The sequence below is a fragment of the Tauraco erythrolophus genome, chromosome 7 (genome assembly GCF_009769465.1).
Source record: "Tauraco erythrolophus isolate bTauEry1 chromosome 7, bTauEry1.pri, whole genome shotgun sequence".
Taxonomy (NCBI): Eukaryota; Metazoa; Chordata; class Aves; order Musophagiformes; family Musophagidae; genus Tauraco; species Tauraco erythrolophus.
The window spans coordinates 48,895,178-48,916,735 of NC_141471.1; the positions used below are offsets into that span (position 1 = coordinate 48,895,178).

Sequence of the window (21,558 nt, forward strand, 5' to 3'; positions counted from 1 at the left end):
GTCCTGAAGAAATTAGATTTGGAAAAGACATATCATCTGATGCTGGAATCAAAAGCCTCTGACTTGGTTACCTCCAGCTGCAAGCAGGAGGATTTTGAAAGGAGTGCAGCAGGTCTAGGGGCTGTGATTTTTTGGAAAAAGGCTTATGCATGAAGAAGTGGCTCCTACCTCCTCATGCTACCTGATGCTTTCCAGTTCAGCAGGTGCCAGACGTCTTGCCTTGCAGGAGTAAGGCACAGCTGATCAGTAGCATGCTGTTTCTTTGAGAGGCAGGCACTCCTATCTTCAGCTGAATTAGTGCTTGCCCACTTACCCTCTAATATGGGAAAGAAAAATGCTTCCTAATGCATTGCCATGGAAAGGCTGCCAGACCCTGCTCTAGTCCACTCTTCATGCCGATGAAGCGTTGCTCTCTAAGGTTTGTTTTCTGGTGTTCAGTAGAAACTGGTTCTGAATGTCCAAAGTGGTGGGATTTCCTCTCCTGGAAAGTATCACAATACAGAGACTACCTTTCACCTTTCAAACATCACTTTAATTTATCCTTTCATTGCACTAAACAAATCCTCAGTTTGCTTTATGATAATGCCATCTAAACAGATAGAGGGTTATGAGGTGGTATTCATCTCACCTAATTTTCATCACCTGAAAGCCGGACATCTAGGTAAAGCTCATCATCCTCTGTGTGACCTCTTTTGCTAATGGAAAGAGAGGAGCCTCTCTGGGGGTACTGATTAACCTGTGGCTGGGGGGCATTGCCTGCCAGAGCCACAGCTACCTTAGACTAGGCATGTAACTTTTACACATGTGAAGTTACTCACAGATTTGAGGGGTTGTCAGAAACCTTTTTAAGATGGCTTTGAATCCTCCTTTCCCCCTTCTTATTGCCATTTGTGAAATGGATACCCTCACTTGAGTCAGCATCTGTGACACCAACTCCATCCTTTCTTTGGCAAGATCCTATTTTAAGCTTTACATCAGAGGCCACAGCTATTTGTGTCATTGTCAAAACTCTTCAAAAGGTCCGGTGACATTGATGGTAGGTCTCTTAGAAGCCGAAGGTTCTGCAGTAACATAAATAGGATCAGCAGCACTAAGTGCAGGTGAAAGAAAAGCCAGCTGCACATCCTTTCTGTCTCCCTTGGCAACAGCATCCTGCCAACAAAAACTGCTGCCAAGTAAAGGCTGGAAAGGAAGGGATGTGCATTTGCAAAGCTGGGGCTGGACAAGCTTTGTGTGAGGGGGGAAGCTGTTAGACCAAGGAACACTCTTGTGCTTTTAAAATTATTTTTGGTTTGTTCCATGTGGTTTTGGACAAGGGAATGCACAGAGCCTCTGTCCTTATGAAGAGTTTTCATCTGAAATTCCAAACGACGGTCTCTGCAATTTTGAGCCATATGTTTCCATCCCTGACAGCTCACAGGGAAGAAATCTGTGGTGAGTTACTACTTACAGATGTGGCAAATCCTCCAGCAAAGGTTAAAATATGTGGCATGGTTCTCTTGTTACGCCAGCTGCAGCTTCATGCTAAATCATTGTTTCAGCAGCAATCTCTTAATCAGCCTTGAGTTCTAGAAACTGCTAAACAAGCTGATATTTGTAAGGACCTTTTTTTTTGTTTGTTTTAGAATGCACTAAATATCTTTATTTAGAAAAACCTTCAGACTGGAAAGAGGAAAGGTGAAAAGTGAACTGCAAACGGCAGGGAGAAAAGGAGCATCAGCACAAGTGCACAAAAATGCAAAATAGATCTAAGGTTACTATTTGTACTCTGTCTTTCCATGTCCTCCATGAAATGGTCATGGCTGTGAAAACCAAGTTTGTGTAACTACGGGTAAAATGTGATATAATACATGCAGCTGCCTAGCCTTCCTGATAGGGACTTCATCCTCAAAAATCAGCACTGGGGGCACTGTCGGAGGCCCCGTAGCTGCTAGTGCTGCCAAATCTTAAACCTGTTGTCAAGCATCATTCCTTTCTGATTTGGCCATGACATCAAAAAAAGAAGTCTGGCAGCAACGTGCTTGTATCCAAGGCCTGAAAAAGGAGGATCTTCTCACCTGATGTGATAAAAGAGAAGTAGGAAGTGGCTTTTGTCTCTAGCAAAATATTAGGAATGAATTTTGGGAGAAGCCCATATAACAAACTGCTCGGGCTGTTGCAGCACCCCTGGATACGACAAGGACTCTGAATCAAAGACTGACTGACTCCTGGAGGATTCCTACACTGCTCTCAAGAAGCCCCCAACTTGTTGCTCTCTCAACATCTCCCTGTGCCTTTTAAGGGATTGGTAGTTGGCTGCACAGGGCATATTTTTGAGCTCTTTGGGCAGTGTGTTCTTCCAGACACCCAGCTGTGCCAGAGAGAAGGAGAGAAACAGAAAAAAAGAAGAAATGGGAGAAGGCAGGTAGGATTATGGTTTTAGAAATCGCAGGATCTGTGGACTTGTCTATGGTTACAAAGTAGAAATTGCCCATTCACCACTGAAGAGTGAAGAAATAACGCAGAATATGTGTTTTGGTGCCAAGAAAGGAGAATGAGAGAAGAGGATCGCTATTTCATTCCCCATATTTTCCTCTGACAGGAATATTAATACCATTAGAGATAATTGAATGAAGTGGAAAGTCAGATGGAGGTATAGAAGCAGGAGGTAGATCTGTAAAATCCATCCACACACAGAAGGCGAAACGCTGCACTGGAGGGAGGGCACTCTGCCTCGAAATAGGGACTGAACAGCCTCACAAGGATGTGCAGCTGGGGTTCTCATTGCTGTTTTGTTCCCAGAAAACGAGAACTGCCAGCAATCCTCTGGCGTCTGAATAGACCCGTGTCAGACAAACTGTATCTGGGCTAGATGGGAAACCAAGCTGGAATACCAAGCAGCCCTTCGATCTGCTGGCAGAGAGGGGGACTGGCTCAGTAAGTAATCTTGCCTTGCAGTCGCAAAGGTGCTCTGTAAAGGAGCGAGCCCTCTCGCTGCACAGCCCTGCAAGACACGCCTGCCTGGGCTGTCTCTGTCCTCATTCCTCCAAACCAGTTCCAACAATAACAGCAACTCCTGCGTGCAGCTGCCTCGTTAGGGGGAAGATGTATTTTGCCTTGTTCTACTGAGGGATGAAGCTTCCAGATCTGTGTGATGTGAGCAGGTGAGGATGTCTGCTGACAAGTCCAAATGATATTTTCAGGTAAGTGATTACCTCGGACAAGCGGCTAGAGTCAGGCTCGCTCTTTTTATTACCTCCCTCTCAGTAATTACTGTTGTCCTAGATTGTCAGCAAGCTTTTCACAAGGTTCAACAGCTCAGAGGTCTGTATACATTTAGCTGAATAGGGGATCTGAAGCATTTCTAAAGCACCTCTTCCCATAGTATCGGTGAGTCTCCAGTGCAGTGTGAGAATGAGTTGGGAGCTGCCTGCTCTGTAGCTACGCGACACGGTCCTATTTGTATCATCCATTGTTTCAAACACCGGAGGACCAGAAATGGATTTTGATTTATGGGCTCACTTTCTCAAAGTCTGCGTTGGAAGTGCATCTCAGGGGCAATAATGGTGTTCTGCAATGTTTTTATGTTGGTAAAGGACCAGGACATTCTTGCCACATGAAAACTGTAGCTGCCGTTACTGTTGTTGCACGGGGAGTGTCAGCGACTACTGTTTAATTTGTGTTTGTACATGTGATTTCCAGAGCTTCTGCCGATGCTGTTTTATGTTACTGCAAATATAACTGTTACTCCATGTGTCTCATTCCCTGTATTTTACCAAATACTTTGTGTATTTGGTGCGGATGAGAGAGAGAGTGAGATGTAGTTTGTCACAAGTTGGGATTTTACACAACTTTGAGGTAGTAGCAGTTTAGGATTTATTATTGTTAGGTAAATCACAAAATTAGGTAAATCACAAAATTAGATTGTATGGTATTTAATGACACTTGATCATCAGCCAAATAACAGTGATTTAGCAAAATTTTCTATAATCAAACAGCAGCTTCATTAAAGATTCAAAAATGGCAAGGTTCACACAAGACTTACAACAGAGATTCTTAAATGAAATTACACACACACAAACACACACAAATCTAGAGGTTCTTAAATCAAATCACACACACGTGAACATGTACACACACACAAATACAGAGGTTAACCTATGATTTAGATTTTCTCCTCTGTAAATTGTAATAAATTATCGGTGCCAAATAATCTTTACAATTTTGCGAAATCTGATTATAGTGAATTACTCACTCTTCTCCTTCGTCAGCATCTACCAGCAGACAATCTGCGAACCTCATGAAATCTACCCTAAGAGGTGTCCCAGCTCAGGGGAGATACCAGGTCACAGCTCGCTGTGATCTCTGAGAGCTCAAAGGGTCTCACTTAGGATCACTACTTATAGAATCACGAGATGATTGACTTTGGTCAGTATCCTTTTTTCTGTTGTTGTTTTGGCCACAACTTGTGTTAGGTGATTCTGGTATCTCAGCAACCATACAATTCCAGTATTTTCCAGATTGTACAGTTCTGGTACCTACCAGATTGGGCTACGATCCAGGCAGCAGGAATTTCGGGTATGGTCAAGGAAGCGCCTGCACTTGTAATCAATACAAGAACACAATGTTGGCGTATCCTGAGATCCCAAAATGGCCCAGGGTGGAGAGGGGGCTGCACCACCACAGTATTGAAGTTGGATTTGATCACCTTGTCTCATACTTACAAGGGAAAACAGACAATAACTTGTAAGTTAATATGTGGGGGTTGTGGCATGACAGACACTGATGGATAGGCAAGGAAGAGAAATTTCCTGTGCAGAGTAACCTACTTTTTCTTCCCTCAGTTCTGCCACCAATCACAGAGATGAAATTTGCTTAACTCTTTGTTTGTACAAAGGCTGCTTTATTGTGAGTGAAAATCATATTGCTTTGACAGATTACAAAGAAACGACCATAACAAAAATCACCATATCAAAAATAATAATATATACTTTCTGCACAGTTTCCATCTATTAAAGATTCATTTTGCTCCCTGTAATGTTTTAGGTCTGCTGAGAGACACGTGAGAAATAATAGTGTTGTGAAGAAAGCTTTTGTTACAACAACAACATTGCTGTTGCTTTGAACAGTTTTTGCACAACCTTATCTCACTGTTAGTGAGTCAAGACTGTTAGAAGGATGGAGAGGCTTCAGCATCCCATACAGTGCCCACGTGCATCCCAGCCCTGGGTCTGTAGATAACGAGTCCTTTGTAAGACGGCTCCCTTTGCTTCCCTTGCCCACGGCAGTCTGTAATGAGTCTAGCAGTAGGTCTCTGCACAAAAAGATCTTCCTGGCTTCCCAGAGCAAACACGTTTGCCAAATACTGCTCAGGGTGGCTTTGTTTGTCTTGCTGCAAGGTCTGAGGTAGCAGAGGCCGGGAGGGGTCAAACACCAGACTGAGCTCGCCATGCCTATTCGTTTGCTGTAGAAAATGTGAACGCACAGCTCAAAAGTTTCCACTGGATCTTTGGCGATTAGGATTTGGTCCAAAGCCCGCTAAAGTCATTGGGAACCTTTCCACGGGCATTAGATCAGAAGTTACGTAAGGTTGTGTTGTTTAAAGGGGGTGCCCTGGGGAGGCTGAACTCGTGAGCTGACTCGGCAGGCGCGTGCCTGCTCTGCCATGTCATGCGAAAAGGCTGTTCTCGAAGTGCCCATGAAGTGTCCCGTGCAGCGCCAGGCAGCATTAACTCCTAAATGAAGCCTTTCAGCGTTGTCCTGTGCTGGGACGCTGGCTTCTAGTGAGGGCTCCCAAGGTCCTGAGATAAAACAGTCCAAGAACGTCAGCAGCTGGGGCCCGAATCACTTTGTTTTTCTGGTTTGGAGGGAGGCATTTCTGCCTGCAAATAAAAGAGTCGTGAGGAAGTTCCCAGATAGTAGGACCCTACGGATTTCATAGTCTGGGGAAAAAAAATACTCCTAACCACTGACCTTTCTGAGCCTTGCTGAGGACATCAACTGCAGCCTTTCAAAACATTGCTTTGCTGTAAAGAAACTCCCTCATTTTCTTCACGTACGCAACTGTACACACCATTTCCGGATTCCTCATGTGAGTGTATGATGGGAAGAAGCACTGCAGGCATATCCTGTTGAGATTTGAACCATTGCACTGTGTTGTCAGGAAGGAGTTTTTATGGCTAAATGCACTTCGGCACCCTCTGTGTACACTCTGCTGTCACTCTGCCGTGCGTCATCCTTGAGATCATTCATTTTGTACTTAATATTCCCTTCCTCGTGCACTATGCAAGACCACAGGATGACACAGTTCACACCACAGAGATGTCAGGTCAATCAGCCTTCTCATTAGGATTAAATGGTTTTAATGTAGTCATAAAATTAGACTCCAAAAGTGGGAATCTGACACACAGCATTTAAAAGCCAAACCAGTTTGACCCCTTCTGAGCATGAGCTCCTATACGTTAGAAATGGCCCCTTATGGAAAAACTTAATGGTGTGAACTGACCTTTGAAAATATAATTCATTATAATTATTTGCTCTAATGTGCTTACATCAGTCTGTATTACCGTTATGCCAGCAGATAGTAAGGACTGCCAGTCCTTAACCCAAAGGGCTCACACTCTAAGTTCAGTCCTAAGAGTTTTAGGCAGCCAAAACTGAAGGATTTTGGCAATGAGCTGCAGTAGTGTGCTTTGAACATGACCAAGAGCATCTGCTATGTACCATCTCACCCAGGATATCAAAACTTTGGCCATGACAACTTGAATAGCAACCAGAAGGTTTCCTTTTGGTGGTAGTCTGATTAAGGGTAAGCTGAGGCACCAGGAGACCATTGGGGTTGTACCCACCATGGCCCTTTTCTCAGTGCGGGTGCATTTGTGAAGCAGAGGCAGAGGCTGGGAAGGGAAGAAATTTTGAAGGGGTTGGTTAAGTCCATTTCTATGATAAATGACTCCTGCACCTTAATAGAGAAATTCAGAATATTGTTTTCCCAGGATGAAGCCAAACTTGCCAAACAGGGTAGTCTAATATCAGGGTCCTCAGTAAGAGTCCCACTTTGTAAGACATGCCATATCCTCAAGTGACAGAAAAGTAAGCGGGAGCTCTGGGCAATCAGGTCACGGCAAATACAGTCAGAGCATGCTTAGGTGATGATGCAGAGCATCTGAAAATACTGATTCTAGCTTTACTTTTGCTTTCCAGTTGGTTGTTGATCAATTATAAAGCAAATTAATTCTACTTAAAAGGGCCAGCAAAGCCCACTGTGAAGTCCTTATTATCAGCTGATTGTCCCCAAATATATAGCACTGGTTATATTTACAATGATCTACTAAGCTGAATATTTTTTCAGCAGTTAGGGGCACAGAATAGCTCTGGTTGTCACTGAAGGAGTTACTGTGGTCCATCCAACCAGTAAAAATCCATAAGCTGTAGCTTACGGGGCCATGGTGGCTCTGCAGAAGATGTGAAAGGGAGTCTAACAGATGAGCAAAACCTGCCTGAGACAGCCAAGTGTCATGGGGGTTATTGTTTAGTGTCAGATAAATTACTTTGCATGTAGTATTTTCTTTGAATAATTATTCTTACTTTACAAGCCACCTAAAGGTACCAGCTAAACGCATCTGGCTTCCTGTGCCTGATGTGTGCTGACCTGCTGCCACAACAGACTGCCCCAGAGAGATTATAAATCTCTCAGAAGAGAGAGTCAGCAAGCTTCTGATTTATCAGTATTTCAAGAACTGGAGATGGGTATTAGGTAGATTTTTTTGCCAAATATCAGGGTTTCTAACCCCAGGGCGCAGAAATATGCAGAAAAGCTGACAACTTCCGTATTCTTTAAGGAATATCCTGGAGAAAAATAGAGATGTTTTTCTGCACGTGGGGTGTGAGAGAAAGTAGTAACAAAGAACATCCAAAACTTTTAGCAGGCATTACAATCATTATAATCTAGTATCTCATAAGATCTGCCAATGCACTTTATCTCGTGTGCTCAGAACAGCAGGCCTAAAGTTTCCTGAAACATTATCTCCACAAACCAAATCCAAAATAAATCGTCATCCCTTCCCCTTTGAATTTGTTCTGTGGCAGCAACTTCTCTTGGCATGAAATATTAGCCATATGGACACTAGAATATCTGCTTTGACCTTGACCTCAGAGTAAGTGCTGCCAAAAATGTGAAGATAACTCCTGCCTTTCATTTCCAAGAGTGATGCTCCACGAGTACAGCATGATCTGCTCTCCTGGTTGCATCTCGGTTTTGCTACGTGTGTTGCACCTGTATTGCGGAAGGGTGTGAACGGTGCACAGGATTGGGAATAAGCACATTTCATGGCGTTTACATCTGCCCAACGTGCATCAGAGCCCTAAGGCCCAGTGGACACCTAATCAGAGATCTTCTTTCATTTTCCCAAGTCCCTGTCTTCCTTTTCTGCTTGTGCCCATAACAGATATTCCCAAGTAGGGTAGAACTAAATGGCATAACAGCGCTCACGGAGAAAGCTGGCAAGCCTGGGAGGGGTGGAGAAGGGGGCAGGAAGGTACTCCACAGTCTCGGCTGGAAGGTGATCATTACGAGGTTCGGAGTCCCGCAGCTTTGACAAACTCATCTCCCCGATTTGTTAAGACCGTGACATCATTTTTCACCTTGACACCTCTGGTTGAAATTCACAGTAGCACTGTGCTAACGGTGCCATCTCATGACGCTCAGTGGACTGTGCAAAATGGATTTATTCCGTGTGCTTCCTGGTGGGCAGAGATCCACATTACACTCGACAGCTTCAACATATGGAAATGGTGACATGTGATTGATGTGGTCCCTGCGGGTCACGCTAACTCAGGGTGTATTAGCCCCGCATCCTGGGGAGACCTACACTACTGCAGCTGCCCACGTCCGTTATCTGGATTGGGAGTAAATAGAAAATTGATGTTCCCAGCGGTGTGAATCTGGCACCTCATGAAACGATGTGTGCTACAGAGGCTGACAGGAGGCGAATGTCACACAAGCCAAACCCATAGCACGGGTGAGCGCAGAACAGGTTACAACCAAACGTTTGTGGATGGGTGCAAAGGGCAGTTGCCTTAGATGGAGTCAGACCCGTAATAATCACATGGCTTTTTAAAATGGCTGTCATAGCTATGTTTTCTTGTTCTTTTGGGGGATTTTCCATGTCTCATACTCTAAAATAAGTTACTAGATTTTCCAAAGTTGCTAAGTAAAGGACAGCATGTATAACCCAGGAAGCCCTCTTGTCAGACGTCCCTTCTTGACCTAATTTTCAGCAAGGCCTAAGCAGCTGCTCTCTTGAAAAACAGATTGCTTAATGGCATCCAAGGCTGGAGGCAGCTATATTTAGGATTTTGCAGCCAAAAGAATGAGCGGACTAAGGTTCCCCATAATGATGCAGACATTCATCTGGAGACCTCTTGGACAAAACAAAAATGAAAACGTCTTTTGTTTCTGCCCTGGAAGAGTAGGATGCTCTGTAACTTCTACAGGGAAATCACTTGCCTATGGCACTTTAAAGTGCTCTCCTGAGTCCATACTGCAAGCTCCTGTCTCCCTTTGCTGCAGAGATTCCCTTCAACCTTCCCATTCTCGCCTCACAGCTCCCACGGCCACGGAGCCACCGCAGCCCCTGCAGATTTTCCTTTCTCTTCCTGCTTTCTCAGTGAAGCCAACAAAGTTGGATGCTAACTCATGTCCTTCTGCAGGACATGGAAGATATTCCTTCCTGCCAAATGCGCAAGCTGTGCTGTTCCCTGCCCTGGTGTCTCACCCTTTCTCTGTGTTTTTCTCTCCAGGTGTTCTACTGATCTTGGCACTGACAGAAGAGCTGGTGTTTTCTGTTCAGGTACTGTCTCCCACTGTCTCCTCCTCTCAGGGCTTCCTGATGGACACTACCACTGTCACAGCCATGGGAGCAACACCTCACCACAAAGACCACCACACGGCAGAGCCCCTTCCCACCTCCGCTCGTGCCGTTCCCCGTCCCGTCAGCCTGGCGGAGAAAGCCCCTTCCACCAGGCAAAAGCAAGCAAGCGGCCCTCACGTTGGCGGAAAGGAAATGTATCATTTGTACAACCAGAGTGCTTTGTACTCGGGACAGACTCGCCCCAAGGGGAAAATATTCCAGGTTTTCAAAGGCAACTTCACAGAGTCCTCAGAGTCTTACCTAAAGACAACCCTGCACTCTCCCTTCCCCACCCCGAGGAGCCCTTTCTCAGACCACCCGTTTCAGTCCCAGACGGCAGCGTCCAGCGATCCAAATGGCATGGGGCTGGCAAGAACTACACACTCAGACCCTTCTCCCCACCGCAACACCTCGGGAAGTCTTAGGGAAACAGAGCGAGGGGACGGGGCCGAGCTAGCAGTGCAGGAGGCAGATTTTGCCACCACAACTGCTGGACCATCAACTGATCCTGAAGCAGTGTCGGTGCCTTTTAAACCCACCCACTATGGCATGTGGGATATACTGAGCAAAAACAACTCTTGGGTAACCTTGAATCTCAGTACAAATGTCCCTCTGTTCGCTGGCCCGGGATCTGCAACAGCAACAGCGGGTCACTCAGTTCAGACCAGTTTTGACATCAGCGTCTCCTCCCCGGCAGTGGGAGACCCCAAGGGACCCGCACCAACACAGCACGGCGCGGTGACTAACACGACCTTGCTGGGCAGTGCTCTCTCTGCAGCGCCCACCACGAGGTTGTCCAGCTCCATTTCCACGGCTGGCTCCACCGCCACCGGGAACTTCCTAAACAGACTGGTTCCTGCTGGGACCTGGAAACCTGGAGTGCAAGGAAATATCTCCCATGTCACCGAGGGGGACAAACCCCAGCACAGAGCAACCATCTGTCTCAGCAAGATGGACATTGCCTGGATCATTCTGGCCATCAGCGTACCTATATCCTCATGTTGTAAGTTGCCACTTTATTTTGCTTCCTTTTTCTCATTCCTTAAAACTCAGATTTCGACCCATGATGCCAGGACCAGGTAGAGAGCTCGAGATGGATGAGATGCAATCACTAGACAGCTAACACGTTCACTGACCAAAATGCTTAGCTCCAAAACACAGGACTATCATGTTTACATTCAAAATATTCTTACTCTGTTGCTATTAGAAATCACTTTGTCTTTTTGGGCCCTCTATTTGAGGGTGTAACACAAGGCTGAACAAGTCTAGAAAGCAAAGCAGCTTTTCTTCAAAGTGTTTAAGCTGGTGACCAAAAATTGTATAAGTCTTTAATGTAAGAACCACTATATTCTGCCCTGGAATTGTGTTTAAAAAGCCCAATGCTAACCCAAAAGATTAATGACAGTTGTAATGACTAACACCTTAGGAAACACCAGTTTCCCAGCACAATAAAATATTCCATTGCAGGCAGTTCATGAACTATCAGGTTTTAAAGTCTGGTAACCAAAGTGCTTCTTTCCTCCATTTTAATTCCAAGTTTGCAGCTGCTAAGGGAGCAGGGAGAGTTTGAAATCCTCTTGGAGTCAGCCACCTGCAGGACCAGGGCAGGCTGGATTTCCAGAGCTGGCTTAGTGTCTCATCATTTGACTCAGTTACAAAAAAAGCACATGGTTGAATTATGAGGAGGCTTGTGAGTGGATGTCGAGGTGTCCTCTGCTTAGCTGGGTTATAACTGTGAGGTAGGACAATATATTCTTTGGGGTTTCACTCTGCAAAGCCAAGGAGGAGCCACTGAATGGGTTGCAGGGTGTGATTGTGCTGATCTGTCTGGAGTGGAAGAAAAAGATCAACATTTCCCAGCCTTTGCCGCCTGAGGAAATGTAAAAGGGTAGCAGCCAACAGTATTGAGTATTAATCCTACACACTATACTGAGGACAAGGTTAGATGAGCTGACCAAGCCAGTCTTGCACACAGCTTACTCCTGCCAAAGAGAACAGTGCTGCTCTCTCCAAGGCCCAGCCACCTGATCCTGCCCCTCTCTCTCTGGGCCTGACCTGACACCTCTCCGAGCCACTTTCAGGTTGTTAAAGTGGTCAAAAAGATGTTCGCTTTGCTCTTTGGTACTTTCTGTCCAGCCAGTGAGCTGAATCAGGTATGTGCAGGGTCAGATGAGCACAAGACCTGGAGCAGATGAGGCTGCAGGAATACACAGCTGGAGAGGCAGCAGCACTCATACTTCTGGCAGCTGTAAATTAGTGGATTGGCTCAGCACAGCTGCTGGATTTATGCCTCTGGGACCATCAGTGCTGCTATTGCCAATGCGGTTAAAACCACAAGTGAGAGCAAAGCCTAAACCTAAAAGATGGACGATGGCAGTAAAGAGAAACCAAAGCGGAAGTGTGCATACATACTTCTGCAAAAGATGGAGAGGAGAAACTGGGGTGTAGTGAGCACATGATGAGAAGCGGCGATATTTGATGATTTGATGAACAGTGCCTTGTCTATCGATCAGTGGGAATAGAGGATCAGATAAATTCTTTCAAGCATTATGTTTTGGGCCAGTATTCAGAATGTAATACCATACGATACAAGCGTAGGAAGTACAACCAGTGTGTAAACTGGTGTATGTCTCTGCCTGCAGCCTGCTATATATAAGCTAATAACTAATGACAGTTATTACTATTAATAATAATAATATGAAGAGTCTGTTGGCAGAACTTCTAACTCACTATTCATTAAAATGATGTATAAACTTTTCTTCTTATTATATGTACCATAACAGTATATCTTCTTATGACTGTGTCTTTTCTGTTTCTTGTATTTGTAAGCTACCTTTTGAAAAAGCAAGTGGTATTTAGAAAATTACCTATACCAGCTCTAACACAACTGAGTGTTTAAATGCTTGCAATATTTAAGGTCTGCTTTCAGGACCAGATTTCTGAAGATGATCTTCAGTGGGACTCTCCTTTTAAAATCTGGGGATCCTCAGACATATTTCAGAGTTGAAATGAATGACAGGCAGGCATTTAAATGTGGGTGGGTTTTTTTTTTGATTTGGCTGAAGTGCCTAGGGAATTGCTTTCATCCAAAAGTTACGCTTTTTAAACTATGCTGTGATAAGTGCTGTTGTACAGGCATAGATTATTCCTATAGGAGAAGAAAAACGAGTTACAGCAACATAAAGCACTTTTACCCAGTTATGCATGTTACCAGTCGTGGCTCCCCTCGGTGCTGCGCATCACAGGGCCACGTTATTTCCTGACCCTCAGGCATCTGTGTATCTTCAGACACAGGTGGATGGACAGTGGGTGGTGTATGATATGGGGTGATGGGTGGCGCGGTGTAGGGTGTATGGTGTGGGGTGATGGGTCTACAGTATGGGGTGTAGGGTGTATGGTATGGGGTGGTGGGTGTACAGTATGGAGTGGTGGGTGTGCGGTGTGTGAAGGGGACTGTCGCCACCTCCCGGTCACAGGTGCTGCAGCAGAAGACTGAAGACACCGCACTGGCATTTGCTCATCGTTTCTGGTCTAGAGGGGACTGATGCTAAGAGATGGATGAAGAGTACAGCCGTTTGGATTTAATTTCGTCTTCAAGGGGTGAAAATGTTTTCAGTGAGGAGCTCTCATAGCTTCTCATGTTGTAGGCACGGACTGAGAAAACACTGCCCTGCTCCTGCCTTGGAATGCTGAAAGGTGGAGGTATCTTGGATAGCGAGACTCAGCCCCATGATCTTAAATATCTCAGCTGCCTTAGGAGGGAACAAGCCATGGAGAAAGTCAGTGAGGACTCAGGTTGTCACTGCCCTGGAGCTGCTGGCCGACGGCTCTGTGCTCAGGCTGGTGCCTTCAGGGCTACTGGCCAGAGCCACCGAGGGGGACAGCAAGTCCTGAGCTGCTGCGGAGACACCTGTGAGAAAGGATAAGGCTCCACACAAGGGGAAGAGGCAGCCCCGAGGCAGGGAAGTCACCAACGCACGCTGGAAAGATGGAGAAGTTGAGGAGAGGGAACTAGAACCTGGGCATGGCTGCAGAGCCTCAGGAATCTAATTAACTCAGCTCCCTCCTCCTGCTAATGAGGAGTGCCCCTGAGCCAGCTCACTGACCTCTGGGCTGTTTCCAGAGCCCTGGCAGAGCTGCGCAGTGGCCAGTGCATTTCTCCTCTGCCATAATCCCTCCCCTGCACGAGGGGTGGCGAGAAGGCTGGAAAAGCCTGCCTTCACAGGGTGCTTCTGGGCATAGCTCCTGCTCCCCGAAATCCTCAGAAGAGGAGACGCACCCCGATGCCGCAGAAACACCGCTGTCCCTCTCTGATGTGTGGCACAGTCGGGCAGGCCCTGCATGCTGCTCGCTGTCACACCTTTCATTGACAGGCACCTGTTATATGAAAACCTGTGAGCATTTTAAATTCCCTACTAGGGGAAGGGACCTGCGAGAGAGTGACCACAGGAGCCCTTATGGCACCTTAACCCCACTGGAAGAAGTGTCTGGGATGCTTCTCTTCTCCTGGCGGAGCAAAGACCCTGCCGGGGCGCCTCACTGGCCCGTCCCTGCCATGGGGATTTGCACCTAAGAGCAAGAAGCAGCAGAGGATTTTTTCAGTATCACTGTGCCCTGGCATCTGAGCCCCACGGAGGACTGGCAGGTCTCGCCAGCCGTGCTGGTGGCACGGCTCAGCGGCTGTAGCACTAACCTGAAGACCTGGGCCTCGAGAGCTCGCCTGCTGAAAGAAGAGATGGGATTTAGCCTCCCCATCCTTACAGTATGTATTTCTTTAGGGATGCATAGCTTTCTGAGTCCCAGTGAAATTCCTTAAAATGCCAGCCAGAAGAGTAATGCTTTGAATAAGAACGCATGAGCCACATCTGCTGTGTGAACCTGGGGGAATCATTTCACCTTTTGGTACCTCCGTTTCATGGTATAACTAACGGGAGTAATGTGGCTAACGCCATCTGAGGGCTGCAAAAATGAAGGATTCTGTGTCATGCATTCCCAGAAAAGCAAAGTTATATATGACACTGATAGCAGTATTTCCTGCGTGTCACAGTTTGAGGTTTTTTTGCAGTGTCCTTCAGGCAGCCTTGAATGTTTTTTTGCACATGCATTTTACATGTGTAGGTGCCTGTCTGCAATGCAGAACAAGACACAATACGAACTTATTTTACAACCCACTGTCCTGGTCCTTGAGCTCCCAGTACTTACGTCTCTGTAATTACAGAATGACACGATAAAACGTGGAAGAACAGAAACTTGCAAATCAGATGCGCAGAAGTCAATTCATTCAGTCAGTTCTGCTGACACGGGAAAACGCGAGAGGAAGGCTGAGCCTCCTAACGCAGGCGTCAGCAGAACTCAAAGAATATATGAAGAATTGCCTTGGACCTAACCCCACTTAGCTCACATTTCATGCACTGAGACGCGTTCCAAAATTATCTCACCCACTTTCTCCATCGCAAAACCTACGAACGTTTGCTTCCTGGTCTGAAGTGAGAGAGATCCCAAGCCCTGAGTCTAATCCTCAGGTGAGAGCTCAGACTGAGCTGGAGAAGAGCCTCGTGTCTCCAGATGTCAGCAGCTGTGGTCAATAACCAAGCCCATCCTGAGACCTGTATTACAGCTTAGGCTGTACTACAATGGACGGCCACAGTAAACGCGGGAAAGTGAAAGAAATATGGAAAAAACACTATTTTAGTCACTGAGGAAAGGATTCTATAGAAACTTAGTTTATATTATGATCTGCAGGCACAGGGAGAAGTAAGTTAACATCCTTTGGTCTGAATACCTCCTGACTTATAAGTGCTTGCAACGTTCAGGTCTGTTAACGCTGTGTTTTACGTGGGAGCTGGAGAGTGGGGGAAGTGGGTATGCAGCTGTATAAGATTGGTAAATGTTTAAGTGAGTTGAAAGAAAAGACAGAAGACTATCAGGAAACTGTAGGGAGCTGGTATGATCTCATTACACCACATTTATGAGGCCAGTACTGAACATGGTGTATAATCCTGGTGGTTTATGTTTTAAAAAAAAAAAAAGATTGGAAGATTAGAAAAGAGCCATGTGAATGATTTAAGAGCTGAGAAATTCAGCATAACTTCGCTTGTGTAATCATGTAGTCCAAGAAGAGGCCCGCATATACGGGGGGCATTTCCAATAGCATAGTGGAAGCTTTTAATTAAACAAAAAAGGCAAAGGGGGATTGAGGAAGTGGCGGTTGAAGCTGGAGGCATTTAGATGACAAGATAAATGTAAACGTGTCCCTACAATGGAAACTAAGCATTGAAACAAACTGTGTGGGAATGTGATGGATATCTGGTCACTCTAAGTCATTACATCAAGCTGAGTGTTTTCCTATGAGATGTGCTGGGCCTTAAATACAGCTTATAGGCAGGGGACCAAAGTTATCAGGCAAAAAGTCTCCTGCTGTGCCAACGAGAGTAGATGATGGACATGATTTCCGCCAGCCTAGAAACATGTAAATCTATGAGAATCTTGTTTCTGCCATTTGTGGAATGTATTATGTCCTGTTTCATGGATGGGGGGATAGATAATGCAAATGTAATTTGCTTTAGGACCAGAAAGAGGCCAGCACCAGAGCCTGAGCTCATCAGCAGTCCTTAGCCCCTGAACATGTGCATTGAGTTTTCTCCCTCCAGGCTAGCAACAGGTCAAAGGATATAAGTTACAGGGGAGACCTGTTCCTAGTTTTGTCTGGGAGTGTGTGGTCCTCTTGCTAGCTACATTCATTTCACTGAAATATGCCTCCAAAAGGGTAGTTAATATGAGACGAAGAAGGAATACCCCCATCCTGGCCCTGCTGTCCTCTCTCTCCCTCTCAAATCAGGTCTTCTCTGTTTTGAACTGCAGCAACTTAGGTAGACAGCCTTTTGCTAAAATATGTTATACTTGAGGAAGCTCAGGAACCTGTTTTCCACAGTCTTCTATCCATTTGCTCATTTGTGCACTCAGGTTGGAGGCCAAGAGCATAATTAAGAGCGAGAGCATTGTTGCTGTATAGCAACCATATCTGCACCTGGCAAGGCCCTTTCCTGCTGGAAGAAGCAGAGATCGCTCTCGACTCAGTGACAACGGCTTTCCAGCCCCTAAAAAACAAATCTCATACTTCTCTGTCAGCAGCCACAACATTTTATAAGCTGTAAAACCTCAGGCTTTCAAACTATTCACTCAGCAACAGAGTTGGCTTTGCTGGGGCTCTCGTATCCTCAGGCACCTTCAGAGACGCTCTGTGCCTTTCTTTAATTAAAAGCTTCCACTATGCTGTTGGAAATGTCTGTTGGCCGTGAGGAGGACTCAACGTAGGTCCTGCCTCACCTTCTAATCTGAACGAGTCTGGAGGCCAAGCTGGGACACGGAGAGGGTAGCAACAAAGTATGGAGCGAAGGTGCAGCCCTTCAGGAGGACGGGCATTTCCCTGTGCAGGGAGGGCCATTCTAGTGGCCCCCCTGGAGTGCCTGCCGACTGAGTCACGCTGTTGGGCCATCAGCAAATGAAGTTATTGGTGATAGAAAGACTGAAGCAATATGAGTCAAAGATAATAATGATTTTGATGATGAGCTGCTTTTCGGAAACATGCAGGAACAGTGCGGGAGATTTTTCCATTAGTTTCGGAAGATTTATAGCATAAGCTCACCTTTTCCTTTGAATGAGACATAAACTGCCTGAACACAAACCCATTAAGATTTTTTTCTTAGTAGCTTACTCTTTTGTTTTAGATAGAGCTCTAACCTTGCACTTTTGCATTGCCATTTTTTGTGAGTAGATGGGATGAGAAATCAGACCCACAGCATCTCCGTAGCTGCAATGTTCGTCAAAACATACAAAGCAGCTTTGACCTCTGGGATATAATTCTGATAAATAATTTTGACAGTAGGTGAGAAAAGAATGTATTTTGCTGCTTCGCGAATATTTTCTCTATTCTTTTCTCTCATGAGGCGTTTAGAAATAATGGAGTGAATTTACAGCAGGACATTCTCTATTTCTCAGATACAAATCAAAGTAAGTACACATCCAGCTACCCGCCTGTCTGTATAAATCAAGTCGATTACAAGCACAACTAGTCAATTAATTCCACAGGTATAAGATAAGCACACAGAGCTTATGCATTGCTCCTCTGAACAAACCCTTTTACGCGCCTCAGCTTCTGCCTGAGCAAGGGCCAGTGGGAGCAGCAAGTTCATTATGCTGGGTTTGCCTGGCTTTCGTAAAATTGCCAACATTACCCATCTGAATTGCAACAGAGATGACTAAAGCGAAAGCAATTCCAGAAAGTAACGCTCAACCAGCTTTGTGTCCGGCCAGCCCGCTGAGGGAGCGTTACCCCAGCATCACTGCGATCAGGGGGTGCCTGTGGCCTTGAGACCAGACAATTGTACCAACAAGTTTCACTTGCTGGTCACTTCATCTTGCCTAACTGCTCTGCTTTAAGATCAAATATTTCAGATTGAAGATGCTTACGTGTGCTCCGCAGATGAGCAAAAATGCCAGGCTCAGGCACCATCAATGCCCAGGCAAGGGTGGGGAACGGGTTACGCTTATCAGTAGATCCCACATCCTGATGCAGCTGACAGAGACAGGCAGGAGAACGCCAGCTCTGGGTTAATGCAACCCTGGAAGCATAAGCTACGCGAGACAGGTGCCAGAGGGGATCTCCATGCTACCTCATCATTGTCACATCCTACTCAGGAGCCCATCTGTTCCCTCGGCTGGGCGCTGATGTTTTGGAGCACATGGTCATAAAATACCCAAAATCCAAGTTATGAATGTGAGGTGACGGAGGCAGGGATCAGTGGCAGCTCAGAGCAGAAGCTTTTGGTGTCGAAGATGTGCAACTATACGCATTTATGAATTTGGTATTTGAGCCTAGGACAGGTGTCTCTCACTGCCCATTTGCTAATGTGCTCATCACTGCAGCGTCTGAACACACCAGAAGCAAGAAAGATCTGCACATCCTTTGCAGACCCTGGGGAGTGCCCTCTGTCCTAGAGGGTCTGTAAATCCCTGCTTGAGTATTTAAAATACCACCAGTTGCAACACCAAAGCATTTCATTAGCCAGGCAGCACATCTTGAAGATTATAAACTCGCATCAAAAAGTAAGTAAAACCCACATATTCTGCCAAGCCCAAAGCAGATTGGCCCAGATTCTGACTTAATTGTGTGGGTTTTGTTAGAAGAGAGCTAGATCTGACTGAGAGTGAATGGTACGAATGAAGATCGCCAGCTCACTTCTTAACTACATAAAAACAAATCTATGTTTCTGATGAGTCCTTATTTAAAGGAAATAACCAATTTTTTGACATGTTTCTATTGACAGCAGTTCTGCTGACAGTCTGCTGCATGAGGAGGAAGAAAAAGACGTCTAACCCAGAAAACAACCTGAGCTATTGGAATAATGCTATTACCATGGACTACTTCAACAGGCATGCTGTAGAGTTACCAAGAGAGATCCAGTCCCTGGAGACTTCAGAGGTACCTCATTTGCAGAACTAGTGTCTGAAAAGTGTATCTGAAGCCATGCTGGGAGAAAGGGAGGGGAAATAATATTACTAAAGCCTTGAAATCCCTATGCATATTTAGGGAAACAGCTCTTCAAGGACTCACCCCCACATGTGTGTAAGATGGGATAGGTACGTCACCAAAACCAGATTGCCATCTTATTCCCAGCCGTTACAGACATATTCTGCCTTGCTGCATGGTCACGGGAGTTAACCACGTATAGGTGAATTTGTTCCCAGTTTTCTCTTTGTTTTGAGCCTACAGCCAGTGTCTAGCCATACCATGACTGCTTAGGAGAGCTCTTTAGACTGGCTTGTTACCGACAGTTGGTCCTTTTAATCTGACTATTGTGCATGTCCCACACAGCATCAGATAAGGCGGGTAGTGAGAGTTAATAATGCAAAGGAATTTCATGCATTTATGTCTCAGGAGCTGGCTGTAGCTTCTCAAATACCAGTTCAGGGGGTGAGTGTTCCCAGTATATAAGCAATCAAAACATCAATATGAGAGAGTGTGTAGCAGTGGTGTATACTCATCAGCCTTTACTTAAGGGATCCGACTGGTTCAGTGGGATCATTCATATATGGACAGGTGATCCTACTGATGGAAATGTATTCCCTGGCCTCAGAGACAGAGCAGAATAATTTAGCTTAGTTCAAATGTATTTAAAATCTAGAAACAATGGAGAGTTTGGGTTTATGCTAAAGTGATTTTCAGATCAGCTAGCTGACTAACTCATCTCATTAAATTAGAAAAAAAAAAGTATTTAGAAAGGAACCTCTAAGATGTGACTAGACAAGCACTCACAGTCTCTTCATTAACCCCACTTTGCTGGCAATCATGTTGCTCAAGCTAAGGCAGGACCTGGTCTAGACACAGCAAGAATCGAATGATGGGCCTATTTACTTATATGATGGTCTTCAAGAGCTGTCATCTGAGTCATTTAAACCTGACAAGACCATGACTGAACTGGGGCATGCTTGGGTAGCTTGGAACCATATATGTGGTTTTCTGACTCTAAAGTGAAGCTGAAAATGCATCTTTGAGGACTTGAACCCAGCTGACAGACAGGAAACTTGCAATGTGTCATGAAAGTGGGAAAAAAAAGAAAAAAAGAATGTCAAAGTTCGTATTCTGCTAAGACACCTGAAGTTTAGTGGATCTAAATTCTGGGTCCCCAGATTGAGAAAGAATCAGCCTGACTATCAGAGGAGCTCTTCACTCACGGCTCCTGCTGCCTGAAGAAGGGCAAAACCAGCTCACCAAACTTAGCTCTCCGAGAGCCAGGGCCCCCAAAATTCAGGTACTTTTGGAGGACTGGGAGAAGCGATAAAAATAGCCGTCTGTTCCTCACGTGCATTCGCACAGGGCAGCAGAGTGCCCCGTGTGCTCACGAAGGGTGAGGCGTGTGAAGTGCTCACCCTGCTCCTCCCTCTTTCTCCTAGGACCACCTCTCCGAGCCGCGCTCCCCCGCCAACGGCGACTACCGCGACAGCGGGATGGTCCTCGTGAACCCCTTCTGTCAAGAAACGCTATTTGTAGGACACGAGCAAGTCTCTGAAATCTGACCCCACAGCTGCCCACCTGTTGCAGTTTCATCTCTACTGTCTCCAAACTATAAATAAATATATATATTATAAATATAGCCTTTGTGTAACCCTGAATTACAAGAAATGTTTTCAGCTTTTCTTTTCTCCCTCAGAATTGTCAGCCCCTTTTTTATAAGTGTGGTAAAACTTTACAGAACAAACTGTGGCTTTATAAAATAAAGGTATTTCTAAGCAAATCACCTGTCAGATGGAGTGATATCTTCGCTGTAATTTACAATCTGCTGCTAAATACACTTGGTCTGGAAGAATCTTGGATAAGGCTGGTTTTGGTGCAGGCAGTACGTTTTGAGTACAGCATCCTGCATCCTACATGGCATCACTCAGCCTGGCCATGCGCATTCCTGCCTGGTGACTGTCCCTTCTCTTACTATATGACCTTGGTCACTCCTTTTCTTCAGACTGCCAAGCTAGAATACAAATCACACCGGACCAGCTTGGTTGCCAGAAGTAATCCATACGGCTCATGTGCCAGTCTCGTATCCTTTGCGTGACCCCAGTACTGCCTGAGCACCAGCTGGGATGAGCCCTTCGGAGTCCCCCTTCGAGCAGA

General features: G+C 45.7%; 1 protein-coding gene across 1 annotated transcript; it reads left to right on the top strand.

Moving 5' to 3' along the window:
* Nucleotides 1–398: 398 nt before the first annotated feature.
* TMEM108 (transmembrane protein 108) lies at nt 399–20,966 on the top strand. The gene is made up of 5 exons (XM_086615043.1): nt 399–430; nt 9,504–9,514; nt 9,781–10,893; nt 19,217–19,371; nt 20,844–20,966. Exons 1-5 carry the CDS (start codon nt 399–401, stop codon nt 20,964–20,966), a joined length of 1,434 nt encoding a protein of 477 aa, XP_086471169.1.
* Nucleotides 20,967–21,558: the final 592 nt, after the last annotated feature.

Coding starts and splice junctions, on each gene's coding strand:
- TMEM108 (XM_086615043.1), top strand. CDS start 399: ATGAAGCGTTGCTCTCTAAGGTTTGTTTTCTG. Junction 10,894..19,216: donor CGTACCTATATCCTCATGTT/GTAAGTTGCCAC, acceptor TTCTATTGACAG/CAGTTCTGCTGACAGTCTGC. Junction 19,372..20,843: donor AGTCCCTGGAGACTTCAGAG/GTACCTCATTTG, acceptor TCTTTCTCCTAG/GACCACCTCTCCGAGCCGCG.